General features: G+C 40.4%; 1 protein-coding gene and 1 long non-coding RNA gene across 5 annotated transcripts in view; one reads left to right on the forward strand and one right to left on the reverse strand.

Annotated features, from left to right (window-relative positions):
- The window catches only part of LOC128859346 (uncharacterized), a 102,821-nt gene extending 78,358 nt beyond the window's left edge, over positions 1-24,463 (forward strand). For all 3 annotated transcript variants that reach the window (XM_054096300.1, XM_054096298.1, XM_054096299.1), the window contains exons 4-17: positions 6,939-8,115; positions 9,232-9,567; positions 9,647-10,181; positions 10,247-10,424; positions 10,485-10,656; positions 15,942-16,373; positions 16,478-18,550; positions 18,622-18,737; positions 19,380-19,461; positions 20,435-21,181; positions 21,243-21,826; positions 21,884-22,516; positions 22,602-22,737; positions 22,804-24,463. In XM_054096300.1, coding sequence (XP_053952275.1) covers positions 6,939-8,115; positions 9,232-9,567; positions 9,647-10,181; positions 10,247-10,424; positions 10,485-10,656; positions 15,942-16,373; positions 16,478-18,550; positions 18,622-18,737; positions 19,380-19,461; positions 20,435-21,181; positions 21,243-21,826; positions 21,884-22,516; positions 22,602-22,737; positions 22,804-22,890 — 7,288 coding nt within the window. In that variant the 3' untranslated portion in view covers positions 22,891-24,463. The remainder of the gene's footprint in view (positions 1-6,938; positions 8,116-9,231; positions 9,568-9,646; positions 10,182-10,246; positions 10,425-10,484; positions 10,657-15,941; positions 16,374-16,477; positions 18,551-18,621; positions 18,738-19,379; positions 19,462-20,434; positions 21,182-21,242; positions 21,827-21,883; positions 22,517-22,601; positions 22,738-22,803) is intronic.
- Positions 5,712-26,340, reverse strand: LOC128859353 (uncharacterized). Of its 2 annotated transcripts, none has more exons than XR_008454136.1 (3): positions 26,197-26,340; positions 25,842-26,081; positions 5,712-6,781 (listed from the first exon to the last, which is right to left on the reverse strand). It is a non-coding gene; the product is annotated as an uncharacterized LOC128859353 (long non-coding RNA). The 2 variants fall into 2 exon arrangements; XR_008454135.1 differs by lacking the exon at positions 5,712-6,781 and adding an exon at positions 24,724-24,814.
- Between the last annotated feature and the right edge of the window lie 359 nt (positions 26,341-26,699).

Genomic DNA, 26,699 nt, shown 5'->3' on the forward strand with positions numbered 1-26,699 from the left:
AGCATTATCGAGTCAAAGCCATACATAAAATACTTAGGCGTCTTGGTAGACCACCGAATTAGCTTCCGATACCACTTGGAATACGCTAGCAACAAAGCTGCGACTGCGACAGCAGCCCTGGCTAGAATAATGGCGAACATTGGAGGACCAAGGCAGCAGGCAAGACAGGTCCTGGCTGGAGTAGTGAGGTCTATCCTTTTATATGGCGCGACAGTTTGGCGCGATGCATTCCAACACGCTTCATACGTACGAAGTAGTAACTCCACGTACCGCTTGTGTGCTCTTAGAGTCTGCTCTGCCTTCAGGACAGTCTCAGAGGATGCGGCGCTCATCATAGCCGGTCTATGCCCACTCGACTTGATAGCGCAGGAGATGTGTGAAATGAGACGTATGAGGAACAACCAAGCCCAATGCGATCAGCTGGCACTGAGAAAATCCATAAACCACCGCTGCGTGGACCAATGGCAGACGCGATGGGACAGTGCAAATAAAGGCAGGTGGACCCACCGTCTCATCCCCAACGTTGAAGCTTGGCTCCAGAGAAAGCACGGAGAAGTAGACTTCTATGTCTGCCAAATCCTAAGTGGCCATGGTTGCTTTAAAGCGTACCTTCACCGCTTTGGACACGAAGAAAGTCCATACTGCGAGCAGTGCACACCAGCAGTTGAGGAGGACGCAGAACATGTGCTTCTCACGTGTCCCCGCTTCAGAAGAGTAAGGGCTAAACTAGAAGGCAACCTTGGCAGCAGCATCACGCCCGAGAATTTAGTGCCACTGATGTTGATGAGCCAGGACAATTGGAGCAAAGTCCAAAACATGGCTGCTGAAATAATGCAGCAACTTCGAAATAGCGAGCAGGCAAGGAGGATGCGCGAACGTCAAATAAGAACGTGAAGCAGCACACCTATCCAGAGATGAAAACACAGGTAAACTGACGATACCACTATTAGAAACTAGCTTTTCTATGGTAACGAACAGGGACATGGGGGGAGGGGGCGTATAGATCCGACAGGGGTGGTTGTCTTCTGATATGACCTAACAGTGGTGGTAATAGGCAGATGCAGCTTGTGACATATTGCATCAGAACAGTAACTGACGTTGAGTGCAACGCTCAAACCGCCTCCCGACGAAATACTTGACGGTAGTACCGGGGGGATCGGTACTTTGACGGTAGGAGGTTTAGTTCGGGTTAAAGTCCCACACTGACGGGGTAAGGCTTTCGATGCTTCCTCCTCATAAAAAAAAAAAAAAAAAAAAAAAAAAAAAAAAAAAAAAAAAAAAAAAAAACGCTATGCCCTGTTCCACTCACATCCTGATTACTCGACACCTTAACAGGCTCTTTTCACAAGATATACTTATTAATTTGTAGTTCTCTCTTGCCAAGCACTTCAGTTGTTGGCGCTATATTGGCAGCCCAAAAAAAACTTTGGGTAAACTAGCAAAATACCCAAAAAAGAAAAATAAATGATGCGGCCATGTGCGCTGACTTTGTTAGCCGGGCTATTAATTGACCATATTGCGGCTTTTACTCTGCATTAGTGTCACATAGCAGCACTTCTAACTCCCTAACAAGTTGAGCTTCATAGCTTACTGCTATACGGAAGATGCTACTTGTTGTATGCCACACTTATTTGTCGCTACTTGCCCCTGACACTTTACGACAACACGCTTGTTAGTTGTTGCTACAAGCACAACTTTTTCATCTACATTTGCATATACAGCACATTAATTCTCACCTTCTGCTCGCACGTTTCCACATATTGCTTAGCTGCTTACTTCAGTGACTAGTCAAATATGTCTGATTGGCTGCTTGGTCGATTGGTCATCTCATCTCGTCCGTTTCTTTGTTTGATTTTATACTAACATTTGTACTTTTGGTTTGTTACATTTTTTGTAAGTTTATTTACTTCTTGGTTACTGTCAACGTAGTCGGTGATTGTCCGATGATTTTCACAATAACCGCAAGGGGAATTGAATGTAAGCGCTTGTTTACACACCACAGTAGGGCAAATGTTACAGGAAATCCAATTGCTATTGTACCAGAGGGAAAAGCAAACAAGCAAGCATACTTTCTGGGGCGCTCCCTTTACATCACGTAAACGCCCGGAATGACCTCGTTATATACACGGAAATTTTGTAAATTGTGTGCAGATTGCAATTTATTTTCCATTAAAGGGTGTTGAATCAAATAAAAGCCGTTACTCGGTCACATGCAAAATATGAATTTGGTGGTACTTGTTTTACTAGCGGTAGCAACGTAGGAGGAAGTACGACGCGTAATCAGCTGGACAAGCTATTACTTTATGAGTAGCCAGATGTATAACGGCTTTTTGGTTAAACGCATTCGGGTGATTAACAAAAAATGGTATAAAATTAAGACTTCCGAAAAATATACTTGGAAAACAATAATTGTAAAAAGAAAAATAATAAAAATATGAAGGAATGGTTTTCAAATTGAGAGGAGTATAGTTAAAGAAATAATTATGGAAAGCAACTAAACTAAATTACACCTCTTCACATTTCTCACACTTTCGAACTGCCTAGGGCCATTGCAAATAATTTGTCTTGTCGCATGTCCCAATGGCACTGTAAAAACGGCTCATTGCCATGCAATTGATTAAATGATTTCTTCCGTTGGATTGCTTCATCCAATTGGCATGCACTAAAGAACGTTTGATATTTATTTTATTGGATACATTCCTGCCTTCATCCATTCTTTTTCACATTTTTAATGACATAATAAAGACATGCACAAATACAGCTTAAAAAGAGGAATGTGGGCGAAGGGAATAAAGAAATAAGGAATAATAATAAAACAGACAATACAAAATCAAGAAAAAGTGAATAAAAGGAAGCGAAATTGAAATATAAAAGTTGCTAGAATTCAGAATAGGCGTTAAATTGCTACGCAGAACGACAATCAATCATTAAGGATATGAACTCAGCGCATGAATAACCAAGCAAATCGAAGCCAAGAGAAGTTAGTGAGTGGAGAAAGTGGGAAGGATCAGTACAAATTGCGAGTAAGTGGTGGAAAGTTGAACCGACAAAGCGGTGGAATTAACTTGTTGCCAAATAAATATCGATGACCGGCGTGCGTGACCAATCGCCAGCGCACAAGCGCACAAACACACACACAACAAAGAAGACCTGACCGGACGTTGCTTTGGTGTTGGAAAATTTGATATTTTTCACTCTTATTTTGATGTATGATTGTGGTGCTATCATAAACCGTTACCTTCAAAAGGAAATTGCTGCAGTTTTTGTTTTTAGCTTAACCATAAACACGTACTGCACTTGATTGGCCATTGGGCAAGCTGAGTACACACACAAACACACATGAGTAGAGAGATGCACACACATTTCTTTTTTTGTTTTATGGTCTTAAGGTTTTATAAGCTCGCGAGTATTTGAAGGCGTATTGCTGTTGTGCTTTTAGCTGAGTTTGCATGGGTGCTTGGCCAATGGCCATGAACAAAATTAAGCAAAATTAAAAAAAAATTACTCTTTGTAGGATTGCCAAAAATTTCATAATATTCAGAATGTCACAAATTCCAATTAAAAAACATTGAAGGCGCATTCAGAAATTTAAATTGTTTGACTAAAATCATTAAATGAAATTTCAAAATCCTCTAATAATCTATTGTAATAGCTGTTTTTAGAAATATGCTCGCTTGCATTATTTTCTCTAAAAACGTCTAAAACTGCTTTAATTGACTTAACCAAAAAAAAATTTTTAATTAAAAATTAAACAAAATTGAGTAAATGATTTAAAGATAATGCAAAAAAAGAGGTTGTCTGTAAAGTCGGTTTACTGCCGATAGTTTAACGTGACAACGTCATAAGAAAATATAGATGGAATGGTTGCAATTTTCAAAAGAAAATTTTAATTGTATTTGTTTGATAGATATTTTGTATGGATATAGAGGAGGAGGAGGTAAATGGAATTGCAATGGAATAGGTCAAGTTACATTTACACAAACGTGAAAAATGATGAAACATTTATCAAATTCATGAAAGATATCTTCAATTTCGATTGTGCACCAGACGTTAATAAGTCAACAACACTAAGAGGCACCATCATCGATTTGCCTTTTTCAAGACACTTTACACTGGAAAGACCCCCTTTCATTTCCTTCTTTTCCTATCATCGTCCTATTCTCAACAGAGAAATGGTTCATTACCATGCACACAGGAAGAAGGCATATGCAAATACAAGTATGTGAATTTATATACAAATGCGCATATACATACATATATATGCTCACTCAAGTAGGATAGAGCCAGATGTCGAATGTTGCCGAACGCGGGGGCCGATTGTGCTCTTTGTCGTTCGTTCCGCGCTCTCGCTTGCAGTTCAAGCACATTAGCTTACATTTGCTTGCGTACGGAATAGATTCGTATATTTGATATGTCCATATGACTTGTATGCATCTTTACATATAGATTTGTTCTTTTTGAAAATTGCGCGAAATTGTATATGTATATGCATGTTTATATACATATATTAGTATACAACATATCTTATAAGGTATATGGTAAATATTACCATACATTTTTTCCTTCATATATAATAAAAAAATTAATAATAATAACATTAAAACAACAGGTATTATTAACAAACTTGGTTTTATTTTAAATTCTTCAAGTAAATCAAATTAATAATAATGAATAAGAAGGCATATGCAAATACAAATACGTGAATTTATATATGTACATATGCGCATATACATACATATATACACTCACTTAAGTAGGAGAGAGCAAGATGTCGAACGTTGCCGTTCGTTTGCTTTATTGGTTCCGCGCTTTCGCTTGCAGTTCATTGAAGGTAACGGCAATGAGCAAGGTAACGACAAATGAGCAAGGTAACGACAAATGGGCAAGGTAACACTAATGAGCAAGGTAACGACACATTTTTTCGTGCGTGCAGCCGGTTAAATCGAACTATAAGACGTTATCACGTCAAAAAAACTAGAAATTGGGAATAAGCCACACTTACAACAATGCAATGAAAAGGCAACTGATTAAGGAAGAGAAACGAATAAAAGAACTAACTTATCGAATGTAATGCACTCGCGCTCTGGTGTCGTTAAAACTGAATTATGACAGCTGAGTACTATTTTTTAAACGGCTGCATAAGTCTTTAAATCCAAAAGTACACAAATTTGGCGGCGCCTGATAAATCTGTGGTTCTTTATTCAGTTACTGATGTCAAACAACCATGGCAAGCAGACGATTGAGCAGCAAATGCAAATGATAAACCTTTTTCTGAAGTCGCTGGTCCATGAGTGGCAGAGCTACTGAAAATCGGGACTCCCGGATAAGTGACAATATGCGAAGCCGGACATCTGCACAGTCCTTTTCAGATAATAAAATGATTTCTTTAATATTCCAATTTCTAGTACACCACACAAAGCTGCTGGTTACTAAATTTATAGAGCTATTGAAATTTCGACTGACAATTTCTTAACAAATTGTAATGGTTCTTAAACTACTTTCGGAATTCCATTTCTAGGAAATACCGTTTTAATTTAATGCACATTTCAAATTGTTTAATGCATGAGCCAAAGCAACAAAGCCAGAAAGCTTTGCTGAAATTCACCGCAATGTCGCGTGATTTTATCGCATTAAAAATTTCTCTTCGCCCTGTGCTTTAGACTGAATTTTATGTGGCAAAGCCATCGCAAATGCATGCAACTTGCGTGAATTTAAAAATATTGCGGGTAGCATGGGAATGGCGGATTGAAAAAAATGGCGCAAAACGTCGTAATTAAATGACAACAACAGTGATGCTGTTTTCACACGTATTGTATAAGCTTTAATCTGCATAAGTTTTAATGAGGACATTAAAGCTCCTTGAGGGGCTTGCAAAGCCTAAAATAGTTGGTTGGAAAAAATAAAATTTGTTTTAATTGTATCACAAAATTCACTTTAACAAGGAAATAAGTATAAAAAAGAAGCTACTTAAACGTAATGAAATGTTTCAGCAAGTGAAGTTGAATTAAATAAAATAAAATACATAATAAAATGTAAACTATCGTAATGCCAAAAAGGAAAACAAGTCAATCAAATCAAATACAAATAGAAAAGAATTAAAAGTTTCACTATTCACTTGCGCTGCAACTTCGCCGGTGCTATAAATTCGATGGTCGTTTTTTTTTCTTTTCTTTTAGCCACGCACTTCCCCGCACGACAGCTTCAGTAATTTCTCAGCTTTTTCACAATTCACTTAAACATTCTTCGCATGTTTTTTGTTGCCATCGTAGCCGGCGGCATCGATGCTGATGGGCGTTATGCTGTCAGCCGCTCTTAAACTCAGTTAACAGCCAATTTTGTCGACTTGAGATGTTGCTACATAACATCCTTACTGCCTGCCACTTTTAAAAGTTGCATTTTTTCTCGTTTCACACGATTTAGTTTCTCTTTTAGTGTAATGTGAGAAGTTGCATCGTCATCGTTGACGTCGATGATGGGTCTGTTGGCAGCAATTTTCGTCTACTCTTACTGGCACTCAACAATTTTCTTCTTCGCTGTCGTTGGACAGTATAAGCCTTTTGTTTGTTTTGTTTTCTTTGCGCTTTTGTTGCTCATAAACTGTGGGTGCTGCGAAGGTTATCGCATGAAGGGACTGACTTGAATTTATAGCCTCCCCAATTGGCAGGGATTAGGTGTCTAGATAAAGTCTCGCATTATAAATTCAAGCGTATAAAGCGAAGGAATTCAGTTGCAATTTTGGTTTGTTCGCCTGCAAGCCACTGGGCGGATAAGTCATATTGAACTGCAATAAAAAAAAAATATTTTAATAAAATACAAAATGTTGAACAAAATAATTAATTTGGATTTGATTTTATTAGCTTGTTGCTACACTTCTCTTTTATTTTTCAAATTACAATGAATTTTTATGCTAATGTTTGCTTTCATCCTTTTCTTTGTAGACGTAGTGAGTTTCTAGGATGCATGTCCTTTCCTCTCCAGACGTTGCTGCAACAACCTGTTAATGGCTTCTACAAACTACAATCGCACGCATGTCTGAATAATCCACAGCCGCCAGTATTGTTACAGCATCCGGCCAGTGCTACACACGCCCAGCACCCACAAAGCCAAACACACCAGACTTCGTGCCCAACGCCTCACAATCCCAACCACATTCCCGTTCACGTTCAACCACAACTGCAACTGCAGCCACAGTCGCAGCCACCACAACGCCAACCATTTGTGCCACAGGCGCGTGTTGTCACCGCCACATCTATAATGACCTCAACACTGATGCGCCAGAAAAGCGAGGAGGATGTTGTGAGTATTGACAGTATGGCTCAGGCGACTGCTGGCAGCAACATTGAGCATCCGATGACACTGAGCCGGAAGGCTTTGCATCAGCGCGACGCCGACGAAAATCTGTTTTTGCGTTTTCTCGAATTGGATCCGCCCACGGAGACGCCGGCTCCCACAAATGCTTCTAGTGCCCCACCAGCCGCCTCAAGCGGACGTCGTCTATCAGCCGCAAGCAAACCCGTTGGTCGTACACCCTTCACCATGACCAAGAAATTAACGCGTACCGCCGAACGCGGCTTCGGTTTCTCCATTGTGTGGACGCATCCACCACGCGTCGAAAAAATTGAGCCTAGTCTTTCGGCCGATCGGGCCGGCATACAACCTGGCGACTATGTGATTTTCGTGGATAAACAGAATGTGGTGACGATGCCGGAAGCAGATGTGCTAAACCTAATACGCTCACAGGGCTCCACACTGACGCTGGAGGTATTCAGAAGATCGGGGCCTGCCGGTGGTATTGGACTAGGTTCTATGCCACCGGCGCTCAGTGTCAGCAGTAGAGGTCATCCAACGGCGACGGTAATGAATGGCAAAGCTACATCAAGCACGCGTTTAGTAAGTGGTATGAGTGATGAGCAGCAGTCGATTGCAGGAGGCACTGCGCAGTTATTGCGACGCGTGGGCGCGGCAAGCGCAATGCCGATAGTATCAACAGGGCCGACAGCAACGGTTGCCGCAACGAATGTGCGTCCGTCCACAGCCTGCTCAGGTGGCACCACCTCGTCAATTGAGGCGGCAAAGCGTCGTCTGCATCTGCCGCAGGTCACCTTCAGTAAGGAGGTAGGCAAAGGCGTTATTGTCTAAAAGATCTGGAGACAGTATGAGTTTGGGGGGTTGAGAAAAATGGCATTTACCAGCGCCGAATGAACGAATTTATTTGCATAATTTTAGAAGCGAGATAAGTTTTTGTTTACTTTAATATGTCTAATTTAGATACTTTATTTTCTCCCTTAATTTCTAATTCTAATTTTCTAACACATTTCCCCATTTTATGCTAAACACAAAGTTGCCTCGACTGACGCTCGAAACAGAGTGAAAAAGTTAGATATTTTTGGGGAGCCAAGCTATATAAATTTAAGATTTAGGGCCGATTCCTCAATGTCCCATCATCATCTGTTATATTTATCGAAGCTGTTGTTGTTGGATTGAGTAGCAGATAGCGAATGCAACTCATTGTGAATGCGAGTTTTTGTTATTTTTGAGATAGTAGGACGCATTTTACTTATCTGGACATTGAGAAATCTACGACTTGTAAGCCATAAGTTAAGCCTCACTGTTTATCAAAGCAAGGCAAACAAGTAAAATTTGATTATAAAGACAGTGATTCAGCATCGTTAAACAAATATTAAGAATCTTCATAACATTTAATATGGACAATAATTTTTCCAGCTGATGCTTGAGAAATTTAATTTTCTTTTGCTTATTTTAAAACTAATATTGAGAAAATTATTATTGGCTACGTGTAACTATTCATAATATTCCAATAAAAAAAAACAAATATGAAGGAATGTTGAGACTTACTACAACTAAATTTTTTAAAGACATCCGTAGAAACAATCGCATTTCTTTTTTTTATGTACTGGAAATTATTGTGAATCCAATTTAGCTATATAATTTATGCATTATTCTTTCATTCCGCTGATCTTTACATTTTTGTTTAAGTTTATGTGTTTCAGTAATTTTGTTCAAATTATTATTTTAGGTTGTATTTAATTCGTTGTATATTTGGAAAATGCTGCTATGTTGACAATAAACGCTTCCTTGAATTTAATATTATAAAAGAATCGATTTTTTATTTGAATGTGTTTAGTTCCCTTACGTCCAGCCCATCGATCGCTTTGTAAATTCTTGTACAATGTCCACAGCCTTTTACACAATTCTCCTATCTTCCTTCAGTCCATTGGCCCCATCACCGACAATCGTCGTCGCTTACTTCTGCAGCTGATCAGTCGTGAACAGAACTTCATTTCGGCCCTAAACTTTGGCTTGCAACGTTTCGTGCAGCCGTTGCAGGATCGCAAAGATCTCATTTCGCCAAACGATCATCGAACACTCTTTCAGAATATCGATGAGCTGTTGCGCATCTCCGAGGATATACTAGAGCAACTGTGCAACGATGATCAAGAGCCACAAATGAATTTTGCGTCGCGCGTCTATCTCTCGAAAACCACAGCCATTTGCGCAGCCTACAAAAAGTACTGTAATGGTATCAAGCGAGCCGATTGTGTACTGGTAAGCACTGCCGCCACACAAGGCAATTTATGGCAAGCATTTTGCCCTATTAACGCTCTATTTTCTATCTTCTTTGTAGGTAAATAAATCTCGGCAGATGGGCTCAGAGTTTGTTGCCTTCATAACCGAACCGCAAGTGCCACGCAAGCGTCCCGATCTCACAATGTTCATCCACAGACCTTTACAGCATTTCCGCGAGATATTGAAATTAATGCAGCTACTCGCTTCTAACTGTCACGTCGATACAGAGGAGCACAAGAATTTTACAACTGTAATTGCCGAGCTCCAGGCCGCCTATCGCGAGATTACTGTTAGCAGTGGCTTAATGGAGCCACTAGGCGAAGGCCGACCTTTGCTCACGTTGCAAGATCTCGAGTCCCGCATGGTATTCACGAAGTGCAAACCATTCACGCTGGCTGTACAGGGCCGCCAGTGGATTTTTGGTGGTGATCTGTCACGCGTGGAAGGCCGCTCCGTGAAACCTTACTGGACCTTGCTCTTTAGTGACATCATAGTGTTTGCAAAGGTCAGCCGAGACCGTGTTTTATTTATAACCGAGGAGCCTATCCCAATCGCGAATATTGTAGATTCATGCTTTCACATGCGCAAGAAAAGTAAGTAAAGGCGTACTCCCTTCAATAGAGTTTGATGATAACTACATTTCTATATTTTGTTACAGCCACGGAGTTTCGACTTACAGTTGATCCAAACGGACGTTTGGCTGAGAGCCCAACGGGCTATTGTGCACCGGATTTGACTCGGACACCGAAGAAGAGTGCACGCCGTAAGAGTCTGTTGCTGCGCGCGCCATCTTTGGAGCTAAAGGCTGTCTGGCAAAACCTTTTACAGCGTCAAATGTATATTTGTGTTTCGAATTTCTGAAAATTTCCTATTTAGTGATAATGATTTTTTCGTAGTTTCCTGGTGAATGCTGCGCTTGGCTCGACCCCGCTTTCCAGTCCACTGGATTCTCCCGATGTGCTCAACACCTTGGTGCCACTTAGTGATATTGGCATCGCATCCGCATCCATAGGCTCGGTAAAGCACTCATCCATGGACAGCATCAACGCAAAGAACAGCCAGCAACAGGTGCGTTTATTACGTCATAGTAGTCAATTGGCTACCGGCGATTCTTATGAGAACCTACAACGTCTCGCAAGTACACTAGTCTCTTCGCGCTGCAGCACACGCATGACCCAAACCACGCACACCGCTTCCTGTTCCTCTCAAACCGCATCGCCGGCCCGCCATACGCTCACTGGCTGTCTTGGGGGTGTCGGCGGTGGTGGCATAGCTGGTATTGGCGGCTTTACGGACAGCGCGCCCTCATTGCGTTCACTCACACTCACACGTCGGCACTTGATCGCTCAGCAACTAGACGCACGCCCACTGGCCGCTGCGCGCGCCTATAACTCGAGTGCAAACAACTCCAGCAATTGGCTCAGTCTCAGCGGCAGCAGCCTTAACACGCAAACGCTCTGCTCGGGCGAACATTTGCCATCCTGCAAGTGCCTCACCGCTATTCCGGAAGCGGCATGTGAGGCTAGCACTGTCGATGCCAAACATGACATCGATACATTTTTCCTGCAACAACGTTGCGCCGATGGCGGTGAGCGGCTGCTCTTGATCGACGGCCAAGGGCGCTATTGTGTAACTACCACAGCGAAAACTAGTGCACGATCGACTCGCCGAAGTGATAGTGCATTGCAAATGACGCCAGCGCCAACGTCCACTCCAGCGCGTAGTGTACGTAGCGCCGTCACAGCTTCCACAGCCAACCGAACACCCAAGTTACTTGAGTTCTCGCTTAGTTCTGTGGGTCGTTCCTTTATCGACGAGACCGATGTGGCACGGCCAAATGACTCCCAAAACGCTTCACTGACGACACCTGACACGCCTACACCGAACATTTCACCCTCCTCGCAGCCATGTAACTCTGATGCATTCTCCAATGATTTTGTCCCAACGCAGAACATAAAAACACAAGCATTTGAAAACCCCAACAAAGCGGATTCAAACTTCAACTCAGACCTGAAGACTAATAACTCCATTATCGCAAATATGAACGGGAAAGCAGGAAAGAAGAAAGAGCGTACAAACTCATTATCCGCAAAGGGCATACCACTAGCTGAATTCGGGGGATCTTGGGACCTACTAGAGTTAGATATGAACCTGCAGGACGTGAATATAGACCCTTCCTATGACACGGATGTGGAGGAATGCATCTTTATGGGTGACGAGCACGAGGTGGACGAAGATGACGAAATCGATGTGAGTGTCGTTGTAGACGATCCCTTTGGCGTACTGCCGACAAAGCCAACCCCACCGGACTCCCTGGATCTGTGATTTGACTTCTGGCTGGAAGATGCAGGTGTGTGTGGTGAGGACGACGAAGATGATGAAGACTTTGTGTGCCAAATCGAGTACCAAGTGTTGAGCAACTAAATTATAGACTTGAGTGAAAACCAAACAAACGTATTGACAAATCGAACAGCGTAACTGAATGTATTTATGCACATATATACATACTGGTTTTACATGCATTAGGCCACTCCGTTTGTATGTGTGCCAAAATGCGTCCAAGACTTTTATGAATTACGAGCTTATTCTGTGGTTGTTTTTATTTATTTCTTTTCTAATTTTCACCTGAACTACTAAAAAAAATTTGTAAAAATTAAAATCAAAACTCTTTAGTATATAGTACTGAAATCTCCCCACCGCTACAGTCGACGAATTTTACGCACACCGTGACACGCTCATCTGCAGAACCACCGATTACTCGCGATCACAGATCCAGCGTTTGCTTACGCTCACCTGCACGCTTCACATGCCATACCCGCAATGCTGCATTGAAACAACACCAGCAAGTGTATTTCTTGTCCTTGGTGCTGTTTTCGTTGTCGCTGTTGTTGTTGTTGTTTTCGTTCCCTTAACTCAGCCCATTTTAACTTTGACAGGTACTTCAATGCGGTCAGCGCTTGTGTGCAGCGTTGTGCTGTGCGCGGCATACACCCTCGTCCACCCCAAATGCGGGTGTCTAGCAGGTTTTCGTCCAAACACAGCCGTAGCGGTAGAAATATATTACAATTCTCATGTAATTTTGGTTGCTAAGTCACATACGTCTGAAGCGCTTAGAGTAGTGGAGTTTAACTCAAGAAAGGAAAAACCCAAAGAAATTTGATTGCTCAACCTTTAATTTGTTTTTCGAGTACTTGTAAGCAAACCTGTATTAAGACACAAGAAGCTACACAGTAGTTAGTCGTGCCGCATAGGGAGCACATAGAAGTAGGCTCAAATTGCAACTAAATATGGTTTCGGCTTGATTCCTTATTCGTCCCACTGTGCATTTGCTACATCAGTAAGTGTTTTTCGTTTAAAAAATGGAAAATTGGTAATGATGGCACAAAATGCGAACGCGCAAAAAAAAAACCAAAAACAAATTTTTTCGAAACAATTTGTGAAGTAGAAATAAATATAAGTCAGTCATTTTTATTTGTTGTTGTGTTAACAAGTAAGTAGTTATTCAAAAACGGTTGTTACTCGTTAAGAGCTTTTGTAATTAACAAAGTTGTAGAAAGTCTTTAGTTTTAATTAGAAAGTACATTAGCGAGTAAGTGGTTGAAATTGGAAATTTTATTAATTCTAATTGGCGAAGGAGGCCATAGTCATACCAATGCGTACGTTTGTATATCTTCCAAGTATTGCAAAAGTTACTAGTAGTTATAAAATTATTTTATTTAGCTAAAATAGTTAATTGTAGAGATTTATTAGCTTTGAGCATTTATATAAAAAATAATACATTTAGAACTTCTCCTTCTAGCGTCCGGTTTCTGGTTTACAAATTAGTTTGCAAGAAATTTAAAACGAAGCCCTTCATCGTATGTACAATTTGAATTCATATATCAATTATTTTTATTATATTTATTATATTTTCTTATTATATTATTTATTATATTATTTATTTTTATTATATTTTCTTTTTATGTGGTTTTATATTTAGCAGTAGCCTATAAATAGTAGTTTGAACGACATCACATGACACCTGAGAAGAAATTATTATAGTGAACGGCCAGACCTGGCTTACCAAGAGCTTTCCTGCTGTGTACTGGCCGTGCATGCCTCACAAGTTCTCGCAGCCCAAAACGTAGAACAAGACATTATTAATTTTTCTGTAGAAGTTTTATAATCAAAAGTTAAACTGTTCAAACTTTGAGAAAGGGCAATCAAAACTTAGCGCACTTGTCTATTTGACACAAACTTGAGAAAATTTTTAGTAATAAAAAGGGCGAAATAGTATAAACAGAAGATTTTAATTAAGAAAAAACATGAATTTGGCTGAATCTAAAGGTATCCGCTTTAACTTGCAAACATAATTATGTGATCAGTGTTCAATTCGCATACCGCAACAGCTTACGGAGATTTATATAAAATGCGTACCTAGTCGAAAAATCGGTTTTTGTTAAATACTATTTTTTCTTTTGTGTTTCAACATATTATTAGTTAAAAGTAGAAATTCACTTTCCTGCTCCTAAAGCTTAAAGTTTAACGTCAGTGAACTGCCGTTCCGCTACGCCTAACAACGCTTCGAAACTTTTCCCTTTGCAAATGGCAACATTTCTTTTGATGGCGAAGCTCAAATTTGTTTATAGTTAGTACAAATTTACACAAAAATAGTAAAAAGAATAGTAATTAAATTTGTGTACGAGTGCAAAATGAAAACAAAAACAAAAACAGAATAAGAAACAGTCAACAAAAAACTACGCCAAAAAGCGACAATTTGACAAATTAGCTAAAAATCAGTTATAAGGCGAAAGATAAGAAAAAATATGGCCACAGTTCCATAACACACAATTGCATATGTATAAGTGTAAGATAGTAAATACAAGCAATTTACAATCAATTCTTATCGAATCGAAATTCTGCTAAGTTCTTCAAATAATTATAATTATATACATATGTAACTACATCGATTTTTGAATTACAAAGAAACCAAACTAGCTCTAGTCTAGTCGCTCTGCAAGGTTCAATAATAAACTAAATATCGCTGCAAGTTTCACTAGTAAGCAATACATAGTATACTATACATTCCAAGGTACGTAGTACATAGGCACACAATTACGAATACGTAGAAATACATGTACTACCTACTCCTTAGATAAACTCACAAATGTATTTATATTATATATACCTATATATATTGTAGCATAATTACTTATAACTTTGCAGTTACATAAATGCATTCAGACTAAATTATTGATAATTAAAAAGAGATTTTCATTCATCGCAATTCATTTTATTGTAGCTTATAGCCTAAAGGTCGAAGAAGAAGTCAAGTAATGGCAATTAAAATTGAAATAATAAAAATATATGAATTAAAATAAAATAAAAATATGGTTCTTTGAATAAAAACGCTTGTGAATTTATTTCGTCGTTTTGAGTGATAATTTTCAGTTTCCGCTGCTGTTCACTTTTCGTGCCTCCCCTTCATTTCGAATTTATGATTTTCTTTACCAAATAAACCTCTTGATTGGTATTTTCCAAAAAGCACTTAATTATTTGATTATTTCTGATCTGCCAATTTTGCAGTCGTTGCTTTTTAGTTATTTATTCCAAGCAAAATACATAAACTCTTAATTCTTACTTTACTTTAAAACAGAAAAATTAAATCAGGCATTAAAATAACTGAAAAAAAAGAAAAAAATCACCTAACTAAAATCGAAAGTTGTGATGGACTCTGTTTCTAATTTGAGTTACCAAAACTATATATTGAGCACTTACGCAGAAATACCTTTCTTACTCCTTTTTTAATTTCGCGCGCAATTCTTCCGTCAACCGTCATTGCCAAATTCGTATTCAAACATATAGCTTTGCTATCTTCTAAATATTATTTGTTACAAGCGTTTTTAATCAAAGACTAATATGTCATATCAATTCTATATTCGTAGCCATTTGTATTAGACCTTTGAATTATGGTTTTTGTTTTTTTTTTCAAGTGCAATATTTTGACCGTAAAGGGTTATGCAAAGTAACATTTTTGATTTTTTTCTTGAAAACAAAAATGGCTGACTTGCACCAAAAAATGAGACCATCACAATTTTCCATTTTAGAACAAAAATCAGCGATTTAGCGAAAACAAGTTCGTTTCTTAAGTCTTTTGTTTTTTAGAAACCATATTTTTTTGTTTGGATTTAATGTTGGCGGCGTCTCAATGTTGTGATAGTAAAACAATACAATTTATAGCTTTTTTTACGATCGTTTTGAAACACAAAGTGATCGTGAAAATATTTTTTTGTATTTCCTTTCCCTTTTGTTGTAACTTTCACTCCCACATCTCCAAATGACTATGAATGTGTGCATTTGTATTGTTTATGCAGCAGAAACGTCTCTCGAATGCATCGGATCAAATTGAAATGCTCATCGATGAGAAGTGTCGTATCCTGAACAAGACTGGAACCTCCAAGTCTAATGCACTTCACCTGGCCAACTGGATGAAAGGTCAACTGGACAAGCAGCAGGAGCAGGCGCGTTTGGCTGCGCAGCGTTCGCGCGAAAACATCAGTCATGAGGATGAGCACCTATTATACCCGGAGAGCGATCAAGATGAGCGTATCACGTTTTGGACTCGCCAACAACTGGAGAAGCGCACCAAAGAATTAAATTTAACCAAGGAAAACGGAAATATGAAAGCCCGTCCGAATTTCGGTGGCAAGCGTCTCAGCGGCGTCGAGGAGCTTAGTATGAGTGATGTCTACTCGGAGAACGTAAGCCAGCTAAGTCAATCTCATAGTACCACTTCGGATAGTCAGGTAAATTTCGGTTTAGTTTTGCACGCTCACATAATATAGAATACTAGGTGAAGCACTTCACTGAAGCTTTTGTCTTTCGCTCATGCTTCTCTACTCATTGCCAGATCACGGTACGCTCTAGTCCCATTGTGCTTGATAAGCTAGCCGTCTGCCGCCATTGCCATAAGAACTGTCAGCAAGCGGCTATGTCGCACCTCGCGGCCATTTCCACCTCACAAACGCTCCCACCCGCTATAGGCTCGGTAGCCAATGAAAATACTACTGGTGTTGGTGGAAGTGGCAGTGCCCTGGTGTGCACCTCACTTAAGGTGCAGCATAGCCAATCGTCGCCCAATCGTTGCTGCAGGCTCAATGGCAACGTCAGTCAGGCGGGCAGCACCACCAGTATATCATCGAGTACCATTACGGGCGACCAACCCAGCGAACACTCATCCAAGGTAGTGGCTAGTAGTAGCAAACGTGAGACTGGAGACACGGAGAGTGATGTGGCTCAACTAATCACTGACGATCTTTCGCAATCAGAGGCCACGGACGACAGCATTGGTGGGATTCCAAGCAGCAGCAGTGGCGTCGCCGGAGCCGACGAAGCACGACGACTACTCACCAACAGCTTCAGTAATCTACGAGTTTTAGATGAGAAGCATGAGGCACGGAAGTTGGATGGACAGCATAGGCCACAGGCTGGAACGCGAAGTCAGGATTCTAGACAGAATCATCAAACAGCATTAGTGAATGGATATTGCTCGTCGAATTTATCTGGTGGTGATGAGAGCATTAGTGTCAAGGTGAGTAGCGATAAAAAGCCGCAACCACAACCAAGAACATACCGACTAACGCTACAAACGGCTACCGAGGAAACCACAAAGGATACTGCTGATAAAAAGGTGAAAACTACTGTCACGATTACTGAAACAGCACAAATTATACGTACACAGGATCAAAATTCCGAACACGAACATGGGCATGAACGATCTAGGACGACCGGTACACCAACAAAAAGTTCCAGGTCGCCGCATACGCCACTCACACCAAAGTCGCCAAAATCGCCAAAGTCACCTGGCACCCCGTCATCATTTTCGCGGTTTACTCCTTGCAACTGTCAATGCAGACCCGCTGATTTTGAGAATACGACGCTCAGCCCAGATGAAGTGGAGCAGCAGACATGCAAACTAATTGAATCTCCGAAGCAGTCACCACAAATGCCACGGCAACTGCAGCTGCAGAAAGCAATGGAGAGTTTAAGTAATAACCAAAAGAAGCGTTGCAAGTGCATTTGTGGTGCACAATCCGCAGTCGGAGTAGAGGACGAGCTCTCATCATTTCTGTTTGGGGGTTTGTCGGCGAGACAGCTGGGAACAAAGCCAACACCTACGGCTCCTTTGCCAACACCGACATCAGTTGGTGCGCCAATTTCTATTTGCGATGCCAACTTCTTGCCGACTATCGCCGTAGTTCCGCCCACACCTGAAGCGACTCTCACAATGACTTCCACGAATGTGTGGGATAACAGTGGAACGAATTTAGCAACTAGCACAGCCACACAGAAACAATTAAGTAACATGCCGCGACAGGCTGTCATTGAACATATACCCGAGGATTCTTGTGATGAGTCACCCCTAGACGAGGAGCCGCCATATCGACCGATGAGCAATGCCTTACGACGGTACGGCACAATGTCCAGCCTTGAGAAATTGCCCTCTGACGACCGGATGGACGGAGATCTGGACGAGTTAGATAATGACGACGACAATGGAAATGACAAAAACGAAGTGGCCGACGATGAAGAAGATTATGATGATGATATAGACGACAAGGCACGCGCGGACGCGGTGGATCACGCGAAAGAAGCAACACAGTCCACTGCGTGCACATTCGAAGATATGGCTAGCGGGTCATGTGTACTGGTTGGTGGTGTCTGGACAAGCCGAACAAGTGGGCTGGCTGGTGGCAACAAAATGTCTTTTTTCGAAGAGTCACGCGCATTCATCGACAAATACTTAGGCAGATGGAATCAAGACCAGACAACGTCCTCGCCCGCGGTCACTACTTCCGAAACCGATGAACAAGCTGACGAATGCACATCGGGTGCAACCTCCGGCGAGGAGGTGTGGGGTACCCCAACCAGTGGCGGAGACAACGACGACATGCACCTAGTCAACTCGGAAAATACGTACTCGGTAAGGGACTTGGGAAAATCTTTATGAGACTTTGAAAAACACGTCTGAATACAATTATGATCACTTTTTAGTCGCCAACGAAATCGAGCAACTCGCTAAATGATGATGACGACACGGAGTTGATGATGGACGAGTTACTTATGGCCCCGCCGATGACGGCCAGCACAATACGAGGACTGTTGCCACGGTAAGCCGTATTGAGTTTCAAGTAATTTCGATTATTCGCAGATATCACAAAGATTAACTTAATTAGATATGAAGTACTTTAACTGAAATGGTGTAGTCCCATTAGTGCTACTTTTAGACAAATATCAGATTAGAAAGTAAACAAGAGTAATTTTTAATGTTCTCGCTTTCTTCAAAAAATATTCCAGTTGCATCCAGGTTTACACATTTCAACACATATCTAAATTTTAATGCGCCCAAAATATAGGTATTAGATAAGAAAATGTACTTGTTGAGTTGCATAATTTTGATTGTTAAAACTCGAATAGAAATCGTATATATTTGTGTAAAGTATGCCATATTGAATTCAACCACAACATATTAGGTGTAGAGAAATTATGTACAATTATATAAGAAGGCTTCCAGGTACTCCCTCAAAGCCTTCTCAAGCCATCGTAGGCGTAATTTCCAGAACTCTCGTTTAATGTAGACTTTTATTAAATATTAATTTAGATTTAATTTCTAGAGTTTTGTTTATTGGGTATCGGAACAATCACTAGCTTTTAATTCTCATTGTTTTTTCAACTATAATTTACATCATTCACACCATTTTTAAATCATCAATTTAAATATGAAACAAAAAATCAATTCATCAACGCTGTAGACGTCGCTTAGAGCCACTTTTCGAGGAGGAAACAGAAAGCGACGAAGAGAAAACCCAGCAGGAAAGTGAAGATGTTAAAAAGGTGGGTCGGCTTTTCAAGTTTGCATGCCTAGAAACGACTTTTGAGGTTTCGTTGGTCTTGTTAAAAATATGTATATCTAAATGTTCACTTAGTCAATTCACATTTTACTGCTTTCGATTTTCTTGCAATCGTTTGTTAAATAGTTGGCCAATATACGCTATTACACGTTGCAAATATCTATCGTATCAAACACTTTGATTTTGAATACAAAATATTAGCCTTATTATTATGTACATTCATCACGGTTATTGTTCGCTTTCATTCAATTTCTTTCTTCTTTTCTCCATTACTTTTATTTCTTTTCATATTTCGTGTTCTTCATGCTTTCTGTTGCCCATTGATGTATGCACTCACGTTGCCATTTTGCCATATTGACAATGCGCCACGTTATCAATATGTTTTGTGTATGTATGTACGTATGTGTATGTGTTTTGGTATTCTAGAAAGTCGTAGTGCGGCTGGTGAAGCTCTAGCACAGCTTGCAACAGTGCCAATTTATACAAATCAAGAAATGACATTTGTGACATTCCCTCTTCGCCAAATGCGACAAATCAAACAGCAAAATACGTTGCCCTGACAACAATATGAAAATATCTGAACAAGCAAAACAAAAAAAATTAAAACAAAACGATTACTGGAATTGGCTTCCGCAAACTCTCAAAAAGTTTAACCGAACTCCCAACTCACCGAAAGTATTTAGAACTGAACCGTTACAAATGTGTAGCACGCACCAGTACGTGCACCATACCAATACAATCAAACCAAACACAATAACAATACTAACTCTTGCTTGCAACATTAACAACCAATATATACCATTCACTTAAGCCACATCTAAACGAATCACTAATTCCAACCACGCCCACAAACTATTCACGACTCTCCAGAACCAACTACACGCCAACCACAACAAAATTATAATTTGCTTTAAACCAGAATTGATTAGTTGAATTCTATTTCCAACAATTGGTAGGGGGAAACAACGACAAATGGCCACTATTTAAAGGATTCAGCTGGAAGCTCAAGCGACGAGGATCTATCGAACGAGGCGAGCTACGAGCTGAAGATGGAGGAGGAGGTCGGGAAGCCCACACTAATCGAACCGAAGGCACCACGTACACCTGGTCATATTCCACCGCCGATGCCGATGGTGGCGACGAGTTGGGAACGGGCATTCAATCAGTCCCAGTCGCCACATCTAGTGGATACCGCACCTCTTCCAGTGGCTGTTCTGAAGGCATCATCTTGCGAGTACCTACTCGAACAGCGTACAATGGTACCTTTGCGTACTACCAGCATTACCAGCAGCAGCCCGCCCGCAGCGAGAGCCGCATCAGCAACGGCGGAATTGGCATCACCATCGACGAAGATGGAAGTGGCCGTAGAGACGTCATCACAGCAGACACTCACAATGCAAGTGGAGATGAAAGCGACGATGAGGAGTACTACTACTATGATGATGACGACGACGCGGAAGATCAAGACACCACCAACGCCACGGAATCAACCTCCTTCATCGACTTTTACAACAATCAGCAGCGCGAACGCCAATATCGCGAACAGCAGCTGCAGCAACGTCAGTGGGCCCACCCCAACTACTACCAACGCATTCACAACGACTGTGCGTCCGGCGAAGTTCGTACCACCTCCACCACCCCCGCGCCGATTATTGCTAACACAAACAAATTTACAGACAAGTGGCGTGAGTCCACCGAATGCGGTAAGCGTTTACCCGCACAACTTGTCACATGTTCACTAGGAACATCAAATTTATTTTTCAGTCAACACCAACTCAACAAAATTCTGGCGCTTCTGCTGACGCTGGCTGCTTAGCGGTTGTCACCACCGCCATCGCAACAAGCAGCGCAAGTGCCCCGCGCGCAGCCGCTACGCCTACCACAAAAGCAGCACCGTCGGCAGCGATGAAGAAGAAAACGGAGACAGAGACGGCGACGGCGAGAGTGAAACCGGCAGCAGCCAATGGAAATCAACGTTCTGTTGCAGCCGGTACCGTGGCTCAAATGGTCGGAAAGCGTGCATCCTCAACGATAATAGAGACGTCGCTGCTGGGGTCGGGCGACAGCAAGGCAGCCTCCACATTATCAACAATAGCTTCGAAGACGACGAAGGTACTGCAGCAGGAGCCGGGAACACAGGCGTCCCAGAAAATCTCAGGCGCGACAGTGTCGAAAACATCGGCAGCTACACGCGACGACGGCGTTTCAAAATCGGACGGTGTCCCAGCACCCATTGGTTCCGGTTTAAGTCCACGGCTCGAGATGCGATTGGCACTCAACCACGACATTCTCGGCGACGAAGACTTGATTTGCTACGAGCCTGGTCCAGATCTAACAACAATACTGGGGTAATTAGCACTCCCTTCGCTATTTAATCTTCAACCTTAGTATAATAATTTTTACAGGCACGACCTCTCCACATTTCAACGACTGACGGGTCGCGATTTATTGAATCGTTCAGCAACGAATCGCGTTCAACCAAAAGAGGCTGTCATATCATTCTCTCAACAGCGAAACTCGAAAATGGACACACCGACGGTCAATCGGCGTCCACGTCCGGGTTACGCCAACACCAGCAGTTCCCTACCAATCGGCTTAGGTGGTGGCGCACGTGTCGGCGGCGCTCCACAACCCCTGCAACCAAATCGAAATACATGGAGCAATTCTGTATCTGCGGTTCCGAGCAACGACGTCTACGCAAGAGGCGACGGAAACAGCAAAAGTTACAATTACAACAGCGACGAGAGCAAATTAAGCGATCTCGAAATTTTAGCGAGACGCGAGAAGACATCCTGCATGTCTCAATTGAGGAGTGGCTCACGAGCCAAGACGAAGACGATGGCGACACCAACCACAACCACAATGACAATGGAAGCAATGGCTGCAACGATGAGCAGGGATTCATCGACCAGTCCTCAAGCGACGAGGGCGAAGAGTACTACTTCGATGGCCGTGGAGACTGAGAGCGGTATCAAGCGAGTACGAAAGATCGGACGTGATGAGACTGCGCTAATTGAGACGGGCAAAGGATCCCGACTGTGAGTGGAAAATCAAGAAATAATACAAAGAATCCTATTCATATAGTGACTTATGTAAGACTTATGTACCTGTATTTTATTATAGAATTAACTTCATCAAGCGGCGCAACTCTGAAAGTCCAATCTCTCCGAACTGTTCTCAGAGCTCACTTAGTGAATCCAACGCTAGTGGAACACCAGTCCACCGGCTAGCGGCACAGATGTCACCGCGAAAAGATAATGTGAGCAAAGTCAAATGTAGGCTCCGACTTCTTCTACAACTTTACTGCATTTGCTTTTCTTTGCAGGATAAACCCTCGCTTAATCGTCGACTGTGGAAACACATCACCAAACGACGGCGCGCCAACTCAGTCTCAGAGGTAACCGCCAGCTAATTTTGCACACGCATGCGGCCAGCGACACCCATACGCATGTCCACGAACTGTTCCCCGAACCTTCTTATCTGTCTGACTCCAATAAAGTTCGTGCAAATCTCGCAAGGGTTAGTTAGAATTCTCCAAATCGACGGCAAATGAATGTAACGAAAAAATGGAGCAGTAAACTATGGGCATATTTTTTTAGAATATAAGCGTAATTATTGTTGTAATTATGTAGGAAATGCTGCAGTTCCGGTAGAACTGGTATAAGACTATCAAAGCGGCGGATTAGTGGTCAGGGCTAAACGGCTTTTAGTAGAACAAAAAATTGTTCGTAAAATATGTAGTGGAATTTGTAGAGTTAACGAATTTTGGTAGTAGTGAAAAAATGAAAGTGAAACCGGCGGAAAGCCAACAGGACACTTGCTAGCGGTCTTTGTTAAATCGTATGGTGTTATAGTAGATGTGTTGAGAGATCAGCTCCGCTTGTTGGCAAATTTTGGTTGGTTTTTGATAGTGTAAAATAAAAACTCGACTAACCCGAAGATGTTATGCATTAAAGCTTTACGTGCAATATGTAGATAAGTGAGCGATGAGAAAATTTAAAAATCGAAATATTATAATAAAAAATAACGGCACGGTATGTTTTTTCGGCGCTCGCAACAAAAAACTTTAAAGGTATGAGTGCGTAATTGTAGTTGTTGTGAATGTGGTTTTTACTTGATTTTAAATGAAGTAATCGATTCGTCTAAATAATTATTAAAAATATGCGAAATGTTAGTGCAACTTTGTCCAATTAACTGCAAATCGGTCCATTTATTTGCGCAGCTAGTGCAGTGATAACACGCTTGTCCATAATTTACTTATATCGCATTATTTACTTCACAAAAAGACTCAGCAACTTCCTGCCACTGACGAATGTAATGATGAACAAAGTGAAAAAAAAAGAAAAACAAATATTTTTATTACTAAGCAGCATTTAATTTTAACTCACGGAACATTTTATATAGTTTATGCGGCTTATTTACTTATTTCTAGACTAAGAAATCATAGAAAAAATCTCATTGGAAAATTATTAAGCTTCACAGTTGTGAAGGCTGAAAAATTAAACAACCTCACGTAAATTGTTTCAAATTTCCAAATCTTTAAATATTAAAAACCAAATATCGCAAAAATTAGTTGAAGGTTCCATTAGCAAAGGGTATAATAAGTTAGAAAAACGTTTTTGTTCGTTATTGCATACCACTTCTGGTGACCCAGGCGACCTAAGAGAACCGTTGCACAATAACTTGCTACCCTAACGAGGTCAAGAGGCACAGTCTCTATGTAGCATACTATTACTCATGTCCACTGCTATAGACGTATGTATATGGCCATACATTTTTTATAACATCAATTCACGTGTAATATGCGATATTTGATCCCAATTACGAGTAAAACTTATAACTTCATTATAAATTAAGAAAATAAAACTACATTCTTATGCGAATATATTAAATGAAGAAATAATAATTTAAATCAAATTTAAGCTTTAATGAAAAAATCAATAAAATATTGTATTTAAACATTTAAAATTCACTAGGTATTTTAATACATAACTGCATTACTATTGATTTTATTCAAATTTTATTGTATTTGAAAAAAATAATTAAACAGTTATATCGAAAAGGTCCATGAATAAAAAATTAAATACTTAGATTTAGTGGCAGTGCAACTGTCGATTATTGAAAAACGTCTATAGACTCTTAAGAGTACTAACATAAATATAATATTTAAAAAGAAAATCACATTGCTACAATCACAAATAAGCAATTTTGTTTTCATTAAGCACTTCACGAAATATTTCAAGGCAATTTCGCAGCGTCGAAACAGGTGCGTAAAATTCAAAATTGGTGAAATATTAAATTTCTTTAGATATTCCAAGTTAACTCAAGAGTGTGGGCTAGAAAGATTCAAACATTTTTACTAATAAAAATTATACTTTATTATGTATTAATCTTTATTTCATATATATACTTATATATTTAATAACGGTATAAACAAAAACAAACAAAATAAAATGAAGAAAAGTTTAATAATATTCAAATGCCATGAGCGGAAAACGAAGTTTTTATTTACATTAATAAAAGTATTTTTCATTTAACCCCTTTTCTCTCTCTCTCTCTCTCTCTATAACAACTCTCGCTCAGCCAGCTTTAAACGAGCGCGCGAATAACTCTCAAATGAAGCAATAAACAAGTTCTTCGGCTAAGTTGTGAACCAGGCTACGAAAATGGAAACGCCAAATAAAAACAGCATTCGGAATCGTGCAACAGAAAACAGCATTGGAATAAAATATTTCTGTGTGCAACACATACACGCTCACACACGATTATGCAAGTGAGAGATTTCGACACCGTGGAGATATCAATGAATTTAACGGCAAGGTCGCGTTTGCGAAAAAATTCTTGTAGGGCCAGTTTTACCGCATCAGAAATGAAAACAAACAAAATAAGTGAAGAGTATAAAATGAAAAACAAAACAACTGCGAAAAAATATAACTGAGATCAACAATGGCGTATCGTGGAAGTGTAATATAAAATGGATTTATCATATCTAAGAGGCAATTTTAATCTGCGTAAGATGTCGGTGGGCGTACCTAAGTGCGTTTTAACATAAATATCATTCTGTTGGCTCGGGCTTAACCTCAGACTAAATGTTAGAAAATTTGTGTCTCATGGCGGTCGCTCTTGAGAGATAGGCCAAAGAAAACCGCCGAGCGCATTTATGCGTTTTCATAATAACCGTCTGCCATACATACTTAGCATAAAAGTAAGCCAAATGATATACAAACATTTCTATGCCGCAATATATAGGGCATAGATGTACACAATCACATATTGTATTGGAGAAACCATCTCATATCATTCATTAATTGTGGTAGTTGAGCGCATAAATTAAATTGAGATACAAGTAAAAGTTAAACTTACCGGATGGTGCGCCTGCGTCGTACTTGCACAACGTCGTGGTCGGCACAAGAGGACGCAGGTAAGGAGAAGTGTGTAATCAATGTATATGCAGGCAGTAAAAAATTATATCTAAATACGCTTCACAAAATTCTGCTGGTTGCGTAAGGTAATGTGCAAAGGTTTACTAGGTATGCGCTCCTGAACTGATTCATCATGAATCCGAATCTCATGTTTTAGGCTTCAAACGTTAGATGACCCACCCTGTGCATAATGCATGTAGATATATTATAATGTAAAAAGAAATATATGTGCGTATATATATAAATACACTCAAACAAAAATTCCATCTACAAATAGGAGATGAAAAGGCACTTACATCACGAAATGCAATTTTATTTCACTTCCGCATGTTAAAGCTTCGTCAACGTGCATCCTTTGGTAGGGCGCCCATAGCATGTGTTAATATTTTCACCTCTTAACACTTCCGTCTGTCAACAACCGTAACCCCAATAAGCCGCTTATCATGATGCAAAGAATAATGAGATGGCGCCTATCGTGGTCCCGTTACTTTGCGCTCCGCGAATTTGACAACTAGTTGCGTGATTTTAGCTCCAGTATGGCCAGATTACCATTTTCGTAACTTAATTTAGCATTTTTTTTTGTTATTTTATTATTTTTGGTCTCGGAGTTTTAGTTCTTTCTTCATGACATTTTTCTAGCTGTTCTAATGAAAATGTCGTGTTTATAATTTTGTAAAATATACATTTTTTAATAATTATTTAAATAATTCACTCAGTTTTATTTAGATTTACTTTTTTTAACATCTGGTGGCATTGCCCGAGATTGCCGGTGTTGTTGGTGTTCTTCTGCTTTCGGCAG

This window comes from Anastrepha ludens, chromosome 3, assembly GCF_028408465.1.
Source record: "Anastrepha ludens isolate Willacy chromosome 3, idAnaLude1.1, whole genome shotgun sequence".
NCBI classification, from domain to species: Eukaryota; Metazoa; Arthropoda; class Insecta; order Diptera; family Tephritidae; genus Anastrepha; species Anastrepha ludens.